Here is a 15,656-nt window from a genome sequence, read left to right as displayed (position 1 = left end):
CGTCTCACACATTAAGAAGAGTTTGCTGAACTTGCTCATCCCTCATCCTTAAGGAAAGCACCTGCACCTTGTATCTCTCTTCATGCTCTGTCCTTCTAGCTTTGCTCTTTAATTGTCCAAGTTGCTCTACATAATCTACTTCATAATCCTTTATTTTCACTCTCTCATGCCCTTTCTTGTTTCTCCACACCTTGTTTTTTTTTAATCTCTGTAGGCTCATTTGGTCAACATAAGTCCCACCCATGCTCTGGTGATGTCACTGAGCCAAAAGCTGACCCTTCAATCCAGAAGACCAGAGTACCCTCCGTAGATGAGCACTCCCAGTGTTCGGACACAGAGGTGGACCATGACCTCAACAGTGACCACAATCACAAACATTCGAACCGGCGTGCCACTGACACCTACACAATCACCAGCGAATCAGGTCTGGAACCAGAAAATGACCCAGACCCAGATGGAACCAGTCACTGCTTGTCATCCACTGCACCCATGGGGGTCAACGATGGCGCCGACACACCCTTGTCCGATGAGGAGCTGGAGAAGGACTTTGAAGTGGAGTTCATGTGTAAGGAGACCTATGATATGGTGTGTAAGGAGAACCAGTCGTCATACATTGAATTCCCTTCCATTGAACCCTCTGAGCTTGCCTCCTTTTCCAGCTATGTGTCCACCAGCCGCTCAGATGCTCTCGACCAGTCCAACAGTTCAGATGCTCCAGCCACTTCTGCCGTGGAGGCAGCAGCTAATGACTCCACCTCTCCATCCTCAGATCCAGGGATAGCTGATATGAACCAACGGGGTTACATAACTTCAGACCAGGACAAGGACCTCAGCTCTCCAGGCTCTGACTCTGACATTGAAGGGGAGCTGGAGGCAGCGTTTGCCTGTGGAGGTCCCGTAGTGTCCAACATGATCTCCTCTATCTCAGAGACAGAGCTGGACCTTACCAGTGACGACAGTAGCAGTGGACGCTCATCTCATCTCACCAACTCCATTGAGGAGGCCAGCTCGCCTACATCAGACCAGGAACTGGACCCAGATACAGAGTTAGAGCAGGACAGTGGTATCGTTGGACTGAAAGCCTCTCTACTTCTGCGCCAGCCTGACCCAATCAAAGATGGGTCTCCTCTACCATCTCCTTCCCCTCTACCCTCACCCACTATTGCTACGCCATCCCCTGTTGACTCACCCATCTTACCTCCTGAGTCCTACGATGATGGTCAAGCTCTGATGGGGCTGCATAATGTGGATGATGAGCTGATCTGCGAGCACCAGGCTGACCCAGATGAGACTTTGCCGCCAGCCCAGTGCTGTGAGGACAGTCTGTCCAGACAGATGGTGCTCCAGATAGAACCGGACCACAGCCTAGAGAGCTTCAAACGCTCCTTCTACCTGCCGGTGGGACCCAGGCTAATGCCAAGTGCAGACGAATATGATGGAACAAGTGAGGGAGACTCAGAATCAGAAAGCGAAGATGACCTGAGTGAGAACTCAGACTCACCCTGGCTGCTGAGCAACTTGGTCAACAGGATGATCTCAGAGGGCTCATACCCAATCAGCTGTCCTGAGGAGTGCTTCAAGAGGAAGGTTTCTGTGTCAGACACCATCTCACCATCATCAGACATTGGAGAGGGAGATGGTTTCAATGATGAGGACCGAGAGAAAAAAGCAGGGATGGAGGGATCAGAAGACGATGAGAAGGAGGGTGAAGGGTACAGAATGGAAAGGATGGAGCCTGGAGAAAGGAGGAGTGCCGAGTCGTCAAAAGAAGGAGTGGTGATAAGTCCCCGTCTCTTTATGAACAACCCTACTGGTGACACCATAACCCCTCTGATTTTAGAGCGCTGTGCAAATAACGAGAGGGGAGCCACAGATTTGAATTCCTTGTATACCACTAAAGACTCTGAGAAGAACTTCACAGACAAACCAGCGAAGAATGGCAGGAGACAAGAGGAAGATGAAGAGCCCAATAACGACTTGATGATGATGGAGGGGAGGAAGGATCTGGACTCACCAAGCCTAAGTGAGAGTGTGGTCAGCGACAAGGACGAAGGTCGAGAGACTGAACCCAGGCCAACGAGCCGTTCCTCAGCCTCTCTCGAGCGTATCACTGAGGTCAAACACAGCCTGACGTTGGACATCCCCACCTCCCAGACCAACCGCTGCTTTAGCCTTACCTACTCCACAGACAATGACGATGAGGAGGACGATGGGGACTCTTATCCATTCCTGGGTGGCTTGAGGAAGCAGTCCTACAGGGGTAGTGACTTGGAGCTTGACAGTTCACCGCCCATTGATACCAGTGTGCAAGACCATCCTATATCGGATCATGATCTCCCACTGTGTGAGAAAGATCTGGCTCTCAGGCAACCGAATGAAGATGATGGATTGGCCTACGACTCCATGAAGTACACGCTAGTGGTGGATGAAAATACTACGTTGGAACTAGTCAGCCTCAGAAGGTATGCTGGGGCAATGTAATAACATAATGTAACACTTTATGTTTAAACTGAGCAGAGATAATGAATCCTTCCAGCTGTAGATGATAACACAGCATCTTTATGTAACTGTAAAATTAGTTTTTAGAGATAATATTGCATAATACTGGATGAATAGTGCTCATGTTTCTTTTTCAAAGTAAATGCTACCTTCTTTATTGTCTGCCTTCTCTTAGTTAAACCAGCAGTTTTATGGTGGCTACCCTTAAACCGAGATCTTCTCGTCACAGGTGCACCTCTGTTCTGAGTGACGACAGTGAGCTTTCCACATTATGTGATGAAGAGCCTTTGGGAACGGGTGAGGTGAGCTATGGTCGAGAGGATGAGGAGGTGAGGCAAGAACTTCTCAGTTCCTCTGAGGACTCCTCCCCTGAGGCTGACCTCCCATTCTCGAAGAAGTTCCTCAATGTGTTCGTCAACAGCACCTCCCGCTCCTCCAGTAAGTCAAGCACAAGGCTATTCCATCAGATATTTCGGGAAACATACTTTATTTTATGTCTTGTCGTGAGGTGGATGAGAAGATTGATACCACCCATGACTCTGTCTGTTAAGTACGAAACTACAGCCAGGGGATGTTGAACACAAATGTTGAACTCCTTTAACTTAGGCCAGTGGAAATGATATACCCTACATGTTACAGCCCAGCAGCATTATTGCTAAAATTACCCCTTCATGGTCCTTAGGATGAATATACTGTATTAGCGTTTAACTCATTACTGTCAGCTTGATGCATTAACATGTGTTCCAAATTTGGCAAGGAGCCCACACAAGACCTATGGGAGGGCTCTGCTTCCCAGTACACCCATCATCAATCAGTGGTCTCGCTTCAAGATTTATATCTCTAATGAAGGGTGATTTGCATAATGAAAGGTTCATTACAAAGCCTTATATTGCCATTTCTTTTTTGACAAATCCAATTAGCCTTCATATAGACTTCCTCACAGAAAGTTTACATGAGAAATGTTGCCTCAACAAATAACATTCAGAGAAAAATGAAAGTATTGAGTATATTTTATTTTGGACATTTACCATTTTAGTTCCATTTTAGTTCCATTTTATAAAGGTAGTTTTCAGGGCATTAAGACAGTGTAACTGGTGTCTGTTTGCCACATAGGCACAGAATCCTTTGGACTTTTCTCCTGTACGATCAATGGAGAGGAGAGGGACCAGACACACAGAGCAGTCTACAGGTAAGAAGACATACAGAACACATTGCCATTTTTAAAAATTGGACAACAGTGGCAGCTATTTTGCTGTGAATTACAGCGAAAAAGCTGATGAATAATAAAATATTGCAAACAATAATAGTTGTTTTCGTTGATTGTAGAAACAGTCTGGTACGGTGAATCGTGAATGTCATTAGCTCCAGCTTTCCAATTACTATCTTGCATTTGTATGGATAAACAAAGCAAGATTTCTTCAAGGTTTCGTGGCTTTCAGTGTCCTGTTGGGGTCATGCAGCAGTTGTGAATTACTAATATTGTTGGTGAGGAGGAGGGTAGATGTCCAAGTTACAGCTGGACTCGAGCACTGCAGGGTGGCCAGTAATAATTAGATCTGCCACCGCCTGTATTTGAATGTGTGTGTGAAAGCTGCATGCTCCTCCCTTGTATACATGTACATGTTGTGCATGTGTAATTATGTATTTGTTTCACCACAGCCCTCTTTCAGTAATAGCTCTTTGTCTTCCTCCTCCACCCAACCGACTGTCTTTCTCTGTCAGCTGTTTCATTACTCCTCTCTCTCTCTGCTCCCCACTGGGAGTCACCTGAAACCCAAACAGCTGCTTCCTGATCTAATATAGCCCAGTCTATAGGATGCTCAGCTGCAAAGATACCATGTAAGGACACAGTTTAACAGAGAGGGTTTTCTTTTTTTTTTTTTTTCCTCACTCTCTCTGCTGCCCTCTGCAGGTTCATTCCTAGACATGCAGATGAGCTGGAGCTGGATGTGGATGATCCTTTATATGTGGAGGAAGAAGAGGATGACTACTGGTACAGAGGCTACAACATGCGGACAGGGGAGAGGGGCATCTTCCCTGCCTTTTATGCCCATGAGGTCATAGGCCAATCTAAGGAGTTGTTGGGTGAGTGGAGAGATACACCCACTGTCTTTTTCCCTGTTTGATTGTGAATCTCAGAAGAATCACATGTTCTGTATGTATGGCCACATCACACCCTGTAGGAATGAAAAGAAATCCAGCATGGATTGAGACTTTCAGCGTTCAGTTTTTGGGGTCTGTCGAGGTCCCTTATCACCAAGGCAATGGTATTCTCTGTGCTGCCATGCAGAAGGTAAGTAGTGGAGAACAGCATAACACATGTACAATCACAAAAAGTATATGCACATTCAGCTTGAATCACGAAGTCCCGTTCATTTTAACATGAACGTTTTCTGCCGGTTAGATTGCGATATCGAGGAAACGGACGGTACATGTGCGGCCTCCTTCTCTGTGTGAGTTGGAGATTAGTTTGCAAGGAGTAAAACTGATCATGAGCCTGGAGGATGAGTATGACACCCTCGATGAGGTATGGACAAATGAATGAATCAACCAGTAAATTGCTATCAATCACTAATTCCTTTAAAATGCCTTTATAATGGATTAATGCTCTATCGGTGATTTATCACAACTTGCTGAAATATTGTTGAGTAAATCAAGGGAGTATTTGTATACGCATGTATGAAACCATACCATAAAACACAATTATCTTGAGACTGTGAATGCAAACTCAGATACAACAAGAGTATAGAGGGAGTATGTTATGTTGGTTGTGAAGCCCTCTGACACAAAGTGCAGGTTTAAATAAAATCTACTTGACTTAACCTGACTTGTCTCCAACTAAACTCATCTCTCTTTGCATCCCGCCATCTTTAGTACGACAGATGTAGTCACTTCTTCCAGATGAAGAACATCTCGTTCTGTGGATGCCATCCGAGGAACAACTGGTAAACAAACACGCCGATATCCTGCCCTGATGCTACCGGTGTACAGTGTATCACCCGACTGATTGCATCATATTGTTTTCTTCTCTCTGCAGCTACTTTGGCTTCATCACTAAGCACCCCATGCTGAACAGATTTGCTTGCCACGTGTTTGTTTCCCAGGAGTCCATGAGACCTGTAGCAGAGTGTGTTGGGTGAGGCCAAATTACATTAGTATATCAAGTGCTCTATATCGAGTGTATACCATGGGACAGGAATGACTTCACATTGTTTTTATAGTGTTGTTTTTTTATATTATAAGCCATGTTCATATAGTTGAGTTCATATATTTACTCCACTTACACTGTAAGCGCACTTTAATTGGCAAGATGCTGAAAACTAACAGCCCTTAAAAGATTTCGGAATTAACGCTAACTAGCTGTATATCACATTTATCAGTCTCATCTGTAGCTGAATAAGTAAGCACTGATTGAGGGTTTATCTTTTACACACTAGCCTTTTATGTGTGTGCATGTGTTTGAGCTTGGATTTGAATAATTAAAGAAGCGGATACGTTGACTGTCTCTGGATGGAGTGAGATCAGGCAGCAGAGAATGGGATGGGCTGAACGGTTTCATCTATCAGCCTCCCTCCCTGTGCTGCACACCCAACAACAAGGGCAGAACCTGTTTAAAAACAGTAACCCTCCTTTGATTCAGCCAGAGTGGCTCTGCATTATGTTTACTGAGCACTCTTTTTGTTTTCACTGCCAGAAACAGAGCATGACTGTGAAATGTTCTGTCCTCTAATAGCTGTTAGGCGAATCTTTAGTCATGCGCTCATCTGTCTCCTCTGCAGACGAGCCTTCCAAGAGTACTACCAGGAACATCTGGAGTACGCCTGCCCCACCGAGGACATCTACCTAGAGTAAGAAGTGTTGCCATGAGGACCACCTTCTTCCTCCACAGCTTGTGTATATTCATCAAGTTTGCCACCAGAGGGCACTGTCAGTGGGGTCTTCTCTCCATTGTAAAATACTCCTCTGTGTCCCTCTAAAACTGGGATGTTCATTTCTACAGTCTGCTAGGCATTTGACTGATTTCATCCATCTCTCTCTCTCTTTGTTTGTTTCCATCACCTCGATGGATCGATTGCCTGTTTCTTTTATCTTTTTCTATGATATAAAACTAAGACGCTGAGCACCTGTTTATTTAAAGGTTCCTCTTTTGAAATGAAAACAATATACCTACTACTGCTGTTTCACTTTTCAATGCATGGCTAGTAGGGTTAATGCACACAGACACACCAAGAAATACACATATCCAAATGAATGGCAAGCAGCTCATCAATCAGTACGGGAATGGTGTAGAATCAAGAGGCTGGCGTTTAATTAACTGTAAATATGTATTTGTTCAATATTGACAAACTGCTCATTTGATTTCTACTGATAGTGGCATTGGAGCAAAGTAGAGAGAGTGCAGTAAACTGTCCTTGGTCCGAGCTTACCCCTGTGTTGCGTACAAGATGTAGTGTGTGTTGTAAATACATGTATAGAAAGTAGACATACAGGCGCCTCATCCACACTAATTAAGAAACACACAGTTGAGACCGATGGAGGGGATTTTGTTCTTAGTTTTGTTGTGGGTAATAATGAGTCACTCTCACAGGAGTAACTGCAGGTGTATGAGATTTTAGAAAAGCAGTAATGACTTGGAATGAACTTTGAATGTCATTAGCCCTGCGTTATTTTATTCAGCTTGGATTCGGCGCAGCAACTGTCAGCACATTTGGATGATATGACAGAACCATTTTACTTTTGTCCAGTCCTCAAAAATGCACTGTTTGCTGACCTTCACCACGGGGAGCTTTCATAGGAAATCATTCAACTGTTAAACTGTGCACCACTGTATGCTTTGCAATGATTGATGTGACTTTCAGGTCAAAGAAAGCAAAGGCCCTCTGAAAAGCCATATTCTCACACCTCTGACTGTTTAACTCTGGTTTTCAGTGACGTCCTAGTCTCCGTTTTCTTTTGACTTGGGAGTTTCAACGAGGGAAAAGGAAGGACTAGATTGACCTGTAGCCATGTACCAGTAATGCTGTATGGCAGTGTGCCTACTGTGCAGTGAGTGTCCTGCTAATTCTTGGTCCTGGTATCACAATGGAATCAAACCTTTAATAAAGCATTAAAAAGGAGGTTTTATAGTTATGTAAATGGTTAGACTTTGATCTTGTTTTTTAACTATGATGGACATAAGGTTGGCCTCATATTCCCATATTTATTTATTTATTGCTTTTAGTCTGGTCAAGGGTTAAAGCCTCATTCACGTTACACAATTCTCTACTCTGGGGTTGTTGTAGCATATCATAGCTTAGTTTCTAGCACCTTACATTATGGGAGGGGGTATATTTAAAAAAAATGATGCAGGCACCACAGTCAACTGTTACCTGAAATTTCAGGCTTTGAGGTTTACCACTCCCTACCATCCTCATCGTTCTTTCAGACACTGTTTAGCATCTTGTTCTGCTGCTTTCAGTCACAGTCCACCAGAACAAACAAACACCTCAGATCTGCAGGATTTCAGTGTTAAATGTGCACTGAACACTGATATGGCAGGAGGGGGGTGGGGTGTTATCTACATATGTATCGCTGTCAGTTAGATCATGTATATACAATAGCGAATCTAAGATAGTGCTGTGTCCTTTATGTTGAGTATGTTACTGAGATGAATATGTACATTAATTAAAAATAAATAAAAAAATAAAAAAAAGATCACAACCTGACAAAAACCCCTGAAAGAAAAGAAAAACCCGTAAATATCTGTGATCTGCAATAATTTTATTTCAGTGTGTTATGTTCCTACACAAGGTGTTATCTCAGTATCTGTCACACAGGTGGCATTTGGGTTCCTGCCAACTTCATAACTCTCTACAAACAGGCTTCAGCAGCACATTTAGGGCACATTTGTGAGATGTGACATCATTAGTGTGTGACACACCCACCAGACTACTGACCAATCTGCGGTTATAGCTGAATAGTGACTGAGTCAGCTGCCACTGGAAACTATTATTGCGTCTTGCCGATTATAGTAATCGCCTTTGAGCTCCAACAGTGTGACCCATCTCTGATCCGTATCTATTTGCTTCTGATTATGTTTTTCTATCTTGTTACAGCCTAGTTAAAATCCTTCTTTCCACTCAGCTACACAAAAACAACCTCTGAGGATGATCTAGTCCCATATAGCCGCTGAAACATACATTAACAGTTAAACCAAACTTTTGACTTTATTACATTAACAAGATTCTTCACTGTATACCTAGAGCAAAACAGTATGTGACAGAACAAACATATCCTATCTTGTATCTTTAAAAACATGGACTTGTAAAATTCAAGGGAAAAACAAAGAAAAAAATGACAAAAAAATCACTCTGCCTTGTCATGGATTTGGTCTTATGAATAAAATATATGCTTGATGTCCTAAACTTTTATTGTTGTCTTTATTCTTCACATATACTCTTGACTGTTTATGTGATTAAAATGGGCTGCAAAACATTCACATACAAACCCATATATTTATTAAAATCTTTATCATCATAAACAATGTGGAAGTGGAAAGTACAAAATGAATCAATTAATAAAACATGTATTCAAGTCAGAAAATATACAGTACATTGTTAAACATTACTTTTAAATATATTAATATTAAGATCAAGAAAATCATCTCCTCACTGAGGAATCAGATTGTTTGCAATATTACTTCAGTATGAACAGTACTGAAAACTTAACTGTTCACAAGAAAGTAGCAATGCATGATTACAAAATCAACATCACATCTTGTGAATACACTGAGCAATTTTAGGGTAAAAGCAGTGCAGTACCTCCAGGCTTCCCCGCAGTGTCTTCATGAGCAGTTGTGAAAATCAGTCCCCTCAACACTGGCAGCATCTGGGCTTGGGGCTACACTGAGGATTACAGCAGGGCTCCAGGTTGGGGTCTGTTCCTTTGAATACCTGGCTCTCGCCAAACACCATGGAGGCTTCAAACTGCTCCTTAACTGTCTTGATCTGCTCCACCAGGGCTTGGAGGTCAGGTCTTCCCATCAGAGGGAGAGGGTAGTGCTCAGAGGGGTCAGCCTCCAGGTCGAAAATCAGAGGGGGGTCGTGGGGCTTGAGAACTGCAAATACTGGGCAGTCTTGGTCTGGGGTGGTACCGCTGTGGGTAGCACCTGATGCACAAAAACATGAACAACCAGGAGTCAAAACCACCTCAGTTCTGACCGTGTGATTATGCTGGATCGCATGCATGAAGCCTACTGTACCTCGTGTATAGAAGTGGGCCTTGTACTTCCCCAGCCTGAGAGCAAACAGGCCGTACATTTCAGTCGGATCTGTGGGGTAGAACATCATTGTCTCCCTTTTACTCTGCAAAACAAGGGTTAAAGATAAAAAATCAATACACCATCTTGATTTTAACAATACTTCAATATGTGAGGCTGAGTGTGAGGTATGATGCCACTACCTTTCCTTGGTTGAAAAGGATTTCTGTCATATCAAGCCCATCCAGCATCACCGTGGGCAGTTTGGCTCCTGCCAGACTTGCGATGGTGGGGAGGATATCCAGAGTGCTGGCCATCTCATGAGTCACACCTGAAGAGATGCATACAGAAAAAAAAAAAAGAGAGAGCAGCAGCAATCACTCAAAAGTCATGTGTTTCGTTATGGTGTTTATTTACATACTGAATTCAGTGTAAAAACATTTGGTATCCGTTTGAAAATGGCTCAGTACATGTGGCTGAAACATGAAAAACCACCAATGTGGTCTTTGTAAGGGGAAACTGATGTTACCTTAGATTTTTATATACAGAAAGCGCTGGTTTAGTGCAAAACTAAAGCTTTTATTTTTTATCTTTGAAAGTATCATGCAGTCTAGACTTTTTGCATCTGACTGAGGTGTCCTGACCTGGCCTGATGGTCCCTGGCCAGTAGGCGATGGCCGGCTCTCTCATACCACCCTCATATGTGGTGCCTTTCCCGCATTTCAGAGGGCCAGCGTTACCGCCTCGGGACATACGCATCAGTTCAGGTCTACACACAGAGACAGGAACAACACACCATTAGATAAAAGACAATAAATGCATTATCACAAGAAGGCCATAAATCTAATGTAAAAGAGGACACAGATATAATGCAACTTGACCTTTGAGCAGAGGATAAACACGCTACTGTTTCAGAACTACTAAGTGTGTTAAAATGTTAGTGTACAGTAAGAAAGTGATGACAAATACATCATGCATTGCGTATACGAACAAACCAGGGGGAAAACCAACCCATTGTCTGAAGTGAAGAAAACCAGTGTGTTGTTGATCACTCCTGTCTTCTCCAGAGTTGTCAGTAAGTTTCCTATAGTGTTGTCAAACTCCAACAGAGCATCTCCGAATGGGCCCCTCAAAGACTTCCCTGCCGCCCCTGGACCTGCATACTGGGGGTAGTGGGTGTGCTGGACGAGGAAGTAGAAGAATGTGCTGTTATTGTAGTATTTGCTGTGTCACTGAACTGAGTTACCATAATCCATCAACAGGGGGTTGAAAACATTGTGGACTGTATTGCCTTTAAAACCTCACCTGGACTATTCCGCACATTTTTAAAGAGTTTAAAACTGACATGGGCAATGCTCTGATTTTACACTGACTGTGTTATTTTGCTGGCTTGAACAGTATTCTATCTCACAGTGTATTTGTTGCTTACATGGGAGGGATAGTAGAGGAAGAAAGGTTGTTTTTTCTCAGCTGATGTAGTAATGAAATCGGTTGCAAAGTCACTGTAAGCCTTTTCCAGGTCCAGGAAATTGACGGGTTGCTGCTTGATGACATCATTGTGCACTAGCGGGACCGTTACAGTGCCAACATCACACAATCCGAAACACTTAACATCTGGAGGGAAACAAGTCAGGTTCCAACAGGGGCCCTGGGAGAAGAAAACGGAACCAGAGGAACAAATATTAAAATAGACATTAGAGAAAATAAATGACATGAAGATACTTCTAACAAATATCATCACAAATTACATTTAAAAACTAAATAACACTGACCATGTCATGGGAGTAGGGGATCCCAAGGTACTGGTCAAACCCCTGCTTGGTTGGAAGAAACATCCCATTGGCTCCAAATCCCAGGTGCCACTTCCCTACGGCAGCGGTGGCATAACCCTGAGGTTTCAAGACTTCAGCGATGGTGGTCTCATTCAGAGGAAGACCGCCGACAGAGCCTGGGTACAACACTCCTGGGTAGATGCCTGAGCGGGTCTGATAACGCCCTGTCAACAAGGACGCCCTGACAAGCCAAAGTTACCAAACAAGGCTGTCATTTAAAAGAAATGGGAGAGACTGGACAGTGCATAACGTGGGTAAAGCAGAAGGTAGTGTTTGAGTAGTGAGCTAGAGACTGAAACTGAACCGTGATTCAATCTTGGTGTTCAAATCCGTTGAGCAATGCAGTGCTTCAGTAATATATTTCCTGGTTATATTTCCTCATTTGTCACTGAAACTACATGATCCATGGGTAGTTCCCCCCTCAAGTGTTGAACTGTACAAAACTAAATGTTATAATGTTGTAATAAACTGAAGATTTTAATGTAAGCCACACTGCCAGACTCTGCTGTGCTGGTTTCAAACTGTGACACAATTACACCTCTGAAAAAATGTTTCTCTCTTTTTCGTGGCCATGCACACACACACAGGAAATTAAAAACTGGATTTATAGTGTGTCTATCAGCTCTGAGTTCATATTAATCAGTTTATCTTCATATCTGGTTGCATAATATTCCAATGGACGCTCACAGTCTTGCTGACGTATAGATATTTTAACAAATATTTAAGTATTTGAGCCAGGGGGGAGAATCCAAATCATTAGGCAGCATTAATGTCACTGTTGTATTTTTATCACACATTTTACAACTGAAACTTTCAAGTAACACACAGTAAGTTACATTACGTTATCATTCACTGATTTAAGGGATTTATGGGATCATAAATTCATCAAAATGTGTGTGCTAATTTGTTAATGCAGTAGCATTAAGACCTGACTCTTCCTCTCACATATGGAGGTTAAATGAAATCAGTCGATGTCAGTCATGTGTGTGTTACAGACGGTACCTGGACGGGCTGCACACTGGGCTGGTGCAGTAGAAATCTGTAAACCGCAGACCTCCCGCAGCCAGGCGGTCCAGGTTGGGGGTGAGTGAAGCGGGGTGTCCATAACAGCCCAAATCCCCGAAACCCAAATCATCTGCGAAAAACAGCACGAAGTTCGGCGGTGAAGCCGCGCAGGTGCAAATCAGACAAATGTTGAGGAAGAGGAGGCAGATGTAATCCATCCTGGGCCGTCTGACATGAGAGTGAAGATCAGGGTCCGGCAGGTCCGTTATGAGGAGCCAAAACAAAACGTCACACGTTCGCCCGCGGAAACTGTCGAGTAAAGATGACGTCATGCGCGGCTAGGACATGTAGTCCCCTATTATTGACTTCACAATGCAGGTAAACTGATTTATTATTCTGAGTGCATGGTTTTGTTCTAATCTGGGTCCGTTTACTTTTAATATATATATATTTAAGTTGTGAACACAACATTGACATCACTTGTGGTTAGTTGTTATGCCAAACTTGATTGCAAACAATTGCTTATTGACACAAACAACATTGTCAATCAATGAACTGGATAACATTCCCTCTCCTTTTAACTCTAGCAACTCCTGAGGAGAATATCTGGCTCTTCAGCTGCTCGATGCTTCATTTTGCTCACCAGCTAGTTGCTGTGTGTGTGTTTGTGTCTGCTTTGAGATGCTGAGCTGTAGGCTGCAGTAGGTTTTTAGAGGTTTTCTGCTGGAAGTACCTGCCTACTGTGGCTGAACACGAAGCCATGAGACGCCTACTGTGGCAGGACAGAGACTGTCCAGAATGTCCTGAGCTGTGCATGAGATGTTTATCTGCCTTTTGACTGAAGGAATTGGTCTGAGGGCCTGCAGCTGAGTTTCTGTCCTCACTGGCAACCTTGGTTTCTGCCACTGATTCGACCTGACACACGGTCAATTACACAAACAAGAGGAGAAATAAATCTCTGGTGCAGTGCTGCAGCAGCTGCCAGTTTGAGGAGAAATGGACGTCAAGGCTGATTTTGTAATGTACAGTCCAGTACTGGGCCCATTTATTTATTTATTCTCAGAGCAATGCTTCACTCAGGTGGACAGGGAAAGAAAAGGAAGGTGTTATCTGCATTTAAATAAGCTGGCATTGTGTGTGTCTATGGGAGTGAGACAGAGAGATAAAATGAGTGTAGGCTTACATAGAAATCCTAACACAAATGTAGTTTTAATCACTAGAACACTTCACTCAGGTGAGTCTCATCCCAGGTGATTTTATGCAAAGTAATGCTGACACCTGAAACAGATTCACTGAGGAGTGGAATTCAGATAATAGCTGTTTTCTTTGGTCCTGATGAATTATGCAACACATCCACTGTACCTTTAGAGATGTGTGTGTGTGTGCACGTGCGCGTGTACATGCGTTATCGTTTAGCTTGTATGCTGTCCAGCGTTGCTGTTTAGCCGCAGGGAATCATGGCTGTGGCATCGGCTGATAGATAGTTTTGATTTACTATTCACTTTCACATCTCTCTACAGGACTGACCTACATTCAGTTGCTACTGTTTGTGTGTGTAAGTGAAATAGAGAGAGAGAGAGAAAAGGAGAGAAAAAGAGAGAATTGAGATACAGAATATAAAGAAGCAGATGCTCCATGCGCAATTTTATCAGCTGTCTTTTCTTCTCTGCTGTTTGGCTTCTCCAACCTGTGTGCTCTGGGAATATCACACTCACCGAGCCGTCAATGGGTGACTGTAATCATTATTGTAATCAACATTAGTTCAGCACATACTTTACAGTGTGTGCTATGTTTGTGCTCAAGTTGTTATGTGTTAGTGTACAGAACCATGGAAGAGACAGAAGAAGCAGGTTCACTTCTTCGAGCAATACCTTGTAATACCTGACCCAGTGAACTGAGCAGAAGAGAGCACACACAGACAGACACTTAATATTTAAATAATATTATACACACATAAAAGACAAGCAAATATGAAGCTTGAAGGGGGGGGCACTAACATTCCACCTTTTCTATGACAGGTGTTTTTAAATTTAAGAAGACCACAAATCTTTCAAGGCATCAGACTCAGTTCAGGCAAATGATGGATCAATCATTAGTGCAGTAGCTTGAATGTGAAAAACTAGAAGCAGCCATCATTAGGAGCAAATAATTTATGATTATGACCGTTCAGGTTTTGCCACTACTAATGACTCATGAGATGTGTTTGACATAGAAGAGTGAGGAGACCTGCTGTGGATAAATGACTGTCTGTGTGTTACACAGCCCTGCTGATTCCACTGTGATTCAGTAAAAGATGACTGCTCTGACCTTTCACTGTGAGTAAATGAAAACTGTTGCCAGTGACAAACACAGAGCAGGGCAAGTAGCTTGAAGCAGCTGAGGCGACAAAAAGAGGTCCTCACCCCTGCGTGCGTGTGTGCGTACGTATGTGCGTGTGTTTGTGTGTTTGTGTGTGTTTTTGCGGGATGAGTGTGTGAGTGAGTTTGTGTGTGTCTCTGTCCATATGCCTGTGAAGCATCAGTTGCCATGTTGTGTTGAATGTTGCTCAGGATAACGTTGCTGCATTTGTTTGGGATTGAAATTCGGGCATCTTCATATAAGATGGATTGTCCTGCCAGAAAAACTCATCTCATTTCATGTCCTGAGAGAGAGTCTGTGTGTGTGTGTGTGTGTGTGTGTGTGTGTGTGTGTGAGAGAGAGAGAGAGTTTGTGAATCAACAGCTTTTTGGTAGCAACGTGTGCGTTTGTGCCTGTTGTGCGTTTATGTGTGTGCACTCACACGTGCGTGCATGTGCACATAATGCGATTGCTTCAGGCAGATGGAGGTGTGGTACAAAACAGCCCCGCAGAGCTGATGGAGAAAATGAATCCCACCATCCACTCTCATCCCTCAGGACAGAAACAAGGAGAGAGGGACACCAGCCACACACCTGCGGGGAGCGACTCTCTCCCCACCTCTTCATCTAGCTCTCCTCACCTCCTCCTCCTCTTCTTAAGAATAAGATATCGTGCTCACAGTTTTCTGCACATGCTGCCAGTTAATTTGGCATCGCAAGAGGAACAGCAGGTTATAATTGGGATGT

At 43.4% G+C, this 15,656-nt stretch overlaps 2 protein-coding genes across 4 annotated transcripts in view; one reads left to right on the top strand and one right to left on the bottom strand.

Moving 5' to 3' along the window:
* The window catches only part of mapk8ip2 (mitogen-activated protein kinase 8 interacting protein 2), a 42,228-nt gene extending 33,325 nt beyond the window's left edge, over positions 1–8,903 (top strand). For all 3 annotated transcript variants that reach the window (XM_056386763.1, XM_056386764.1, XM_056386762.1), the window contains 9 exons: positions 215–2,462; positions 2,729–2,937; positions 3,613–3,688; positions 4,412–4,584; positions 4,683–4,792; positions 4,904–5,026; positions 5,374–5,444; positions 5,537–5,635; positions 6,279–8,903. In XM_056386763.1, coding sequence (XP_056242738.1) covers positions 215–2,462; positions 2,729–2,937; positions 3,613–3,688; positions 4,412–4,584; positions 4,683–4,792; positions 4,904–5,026; positions 5,374–5,444; positions 5,537–5,635; positions 6,279–6,351 — 3,182 coding nt within the window. In that variant the 3' untranslated portion in view covers positions 6,352–8,903. The remainder of the gene's footprint in view (positions 1–214; positions 2,463–2,728; positions 2,938–3,612; positions 3,689–4,411; positions 4,585–4,682; positions 4,793–4,903; positions 5,027–5,373; positions 5,445–5,536; positions 5,636–6,278) is intronic.
* On the bottom strand, positions 8,680–12,868 carry arsa (arylsulfatase A). The gene is made up of 8 exons (XM_056386773.1): positions 12,571–12,868; positions 11,509–11,749; positions 11,166–11,384; positions 10,748–10,917; positions 10,381–10,505; positions 9,940–10,067; positions 9,740–9,842; positions 8,680–9,646 (listed from the first exon to the last, which is right to left on the bottom strand). Exons 1-8 carry the CDS (start codon positions 12,789–12,791, stop codon positions 9,351–9,353), a joined length of 1,503 nt encoding a protein of 500 aa, XP_056242748.1. The 5' UTR covers positions 12,792–12,868; the 3' UTR covers positions 8,680–9,350.
* Positions 12,869–15,656: the final 2,788 nt, after the last annotated feature.

This window comes from Seriola aureovittata, chromosome 10, assembly GCF_021018895.1.
Source record: "Seriola aureovittata isolate HTS-2021-v1 ecotype China chromosome 10, ASM2101889v1, whole genome shotgun sequence".
Classification (NCBI taxonomy): domain Eukaryota; kingdom Metazoa; phylum Chordata; class Actinopteri; order Carangiformes; family Carangidae; genus Seriola; species Seriola aureovittata.
The sequence above is the reverse complement of the archived record's forward strand: the minus strand, read 5'-3'. Positions and strand labels throughout refer to the sequence as shown.

What these genes read in the sequence shown, in the direction of transcription:
- arsa (XM_056386773.1), bottom strand. Translation starts at nt 12,791, where the DNA reads ATGGATTACATCTGCCTCCTCTTCCTCAACATTTGTCTGATTTGCACC. An exon ending in GCCAGGGACCATCAGGCCAG is followed by an intron (nt 10,068 to 10,380) that starts GTCAGGACACCT and finishes GCATCTCTTCAG; the next exon opens with GTGTGACTCATGAGATGGCC. An exon ending in GGCCCACTTCTATACACGAG is followed by an intron (nt 9,647 to 9,739) that starts GTACAGTAGGCT and finishes TTTGTGCATCAG; the next exon opens with GTGCTACCCACAGCGGTACC.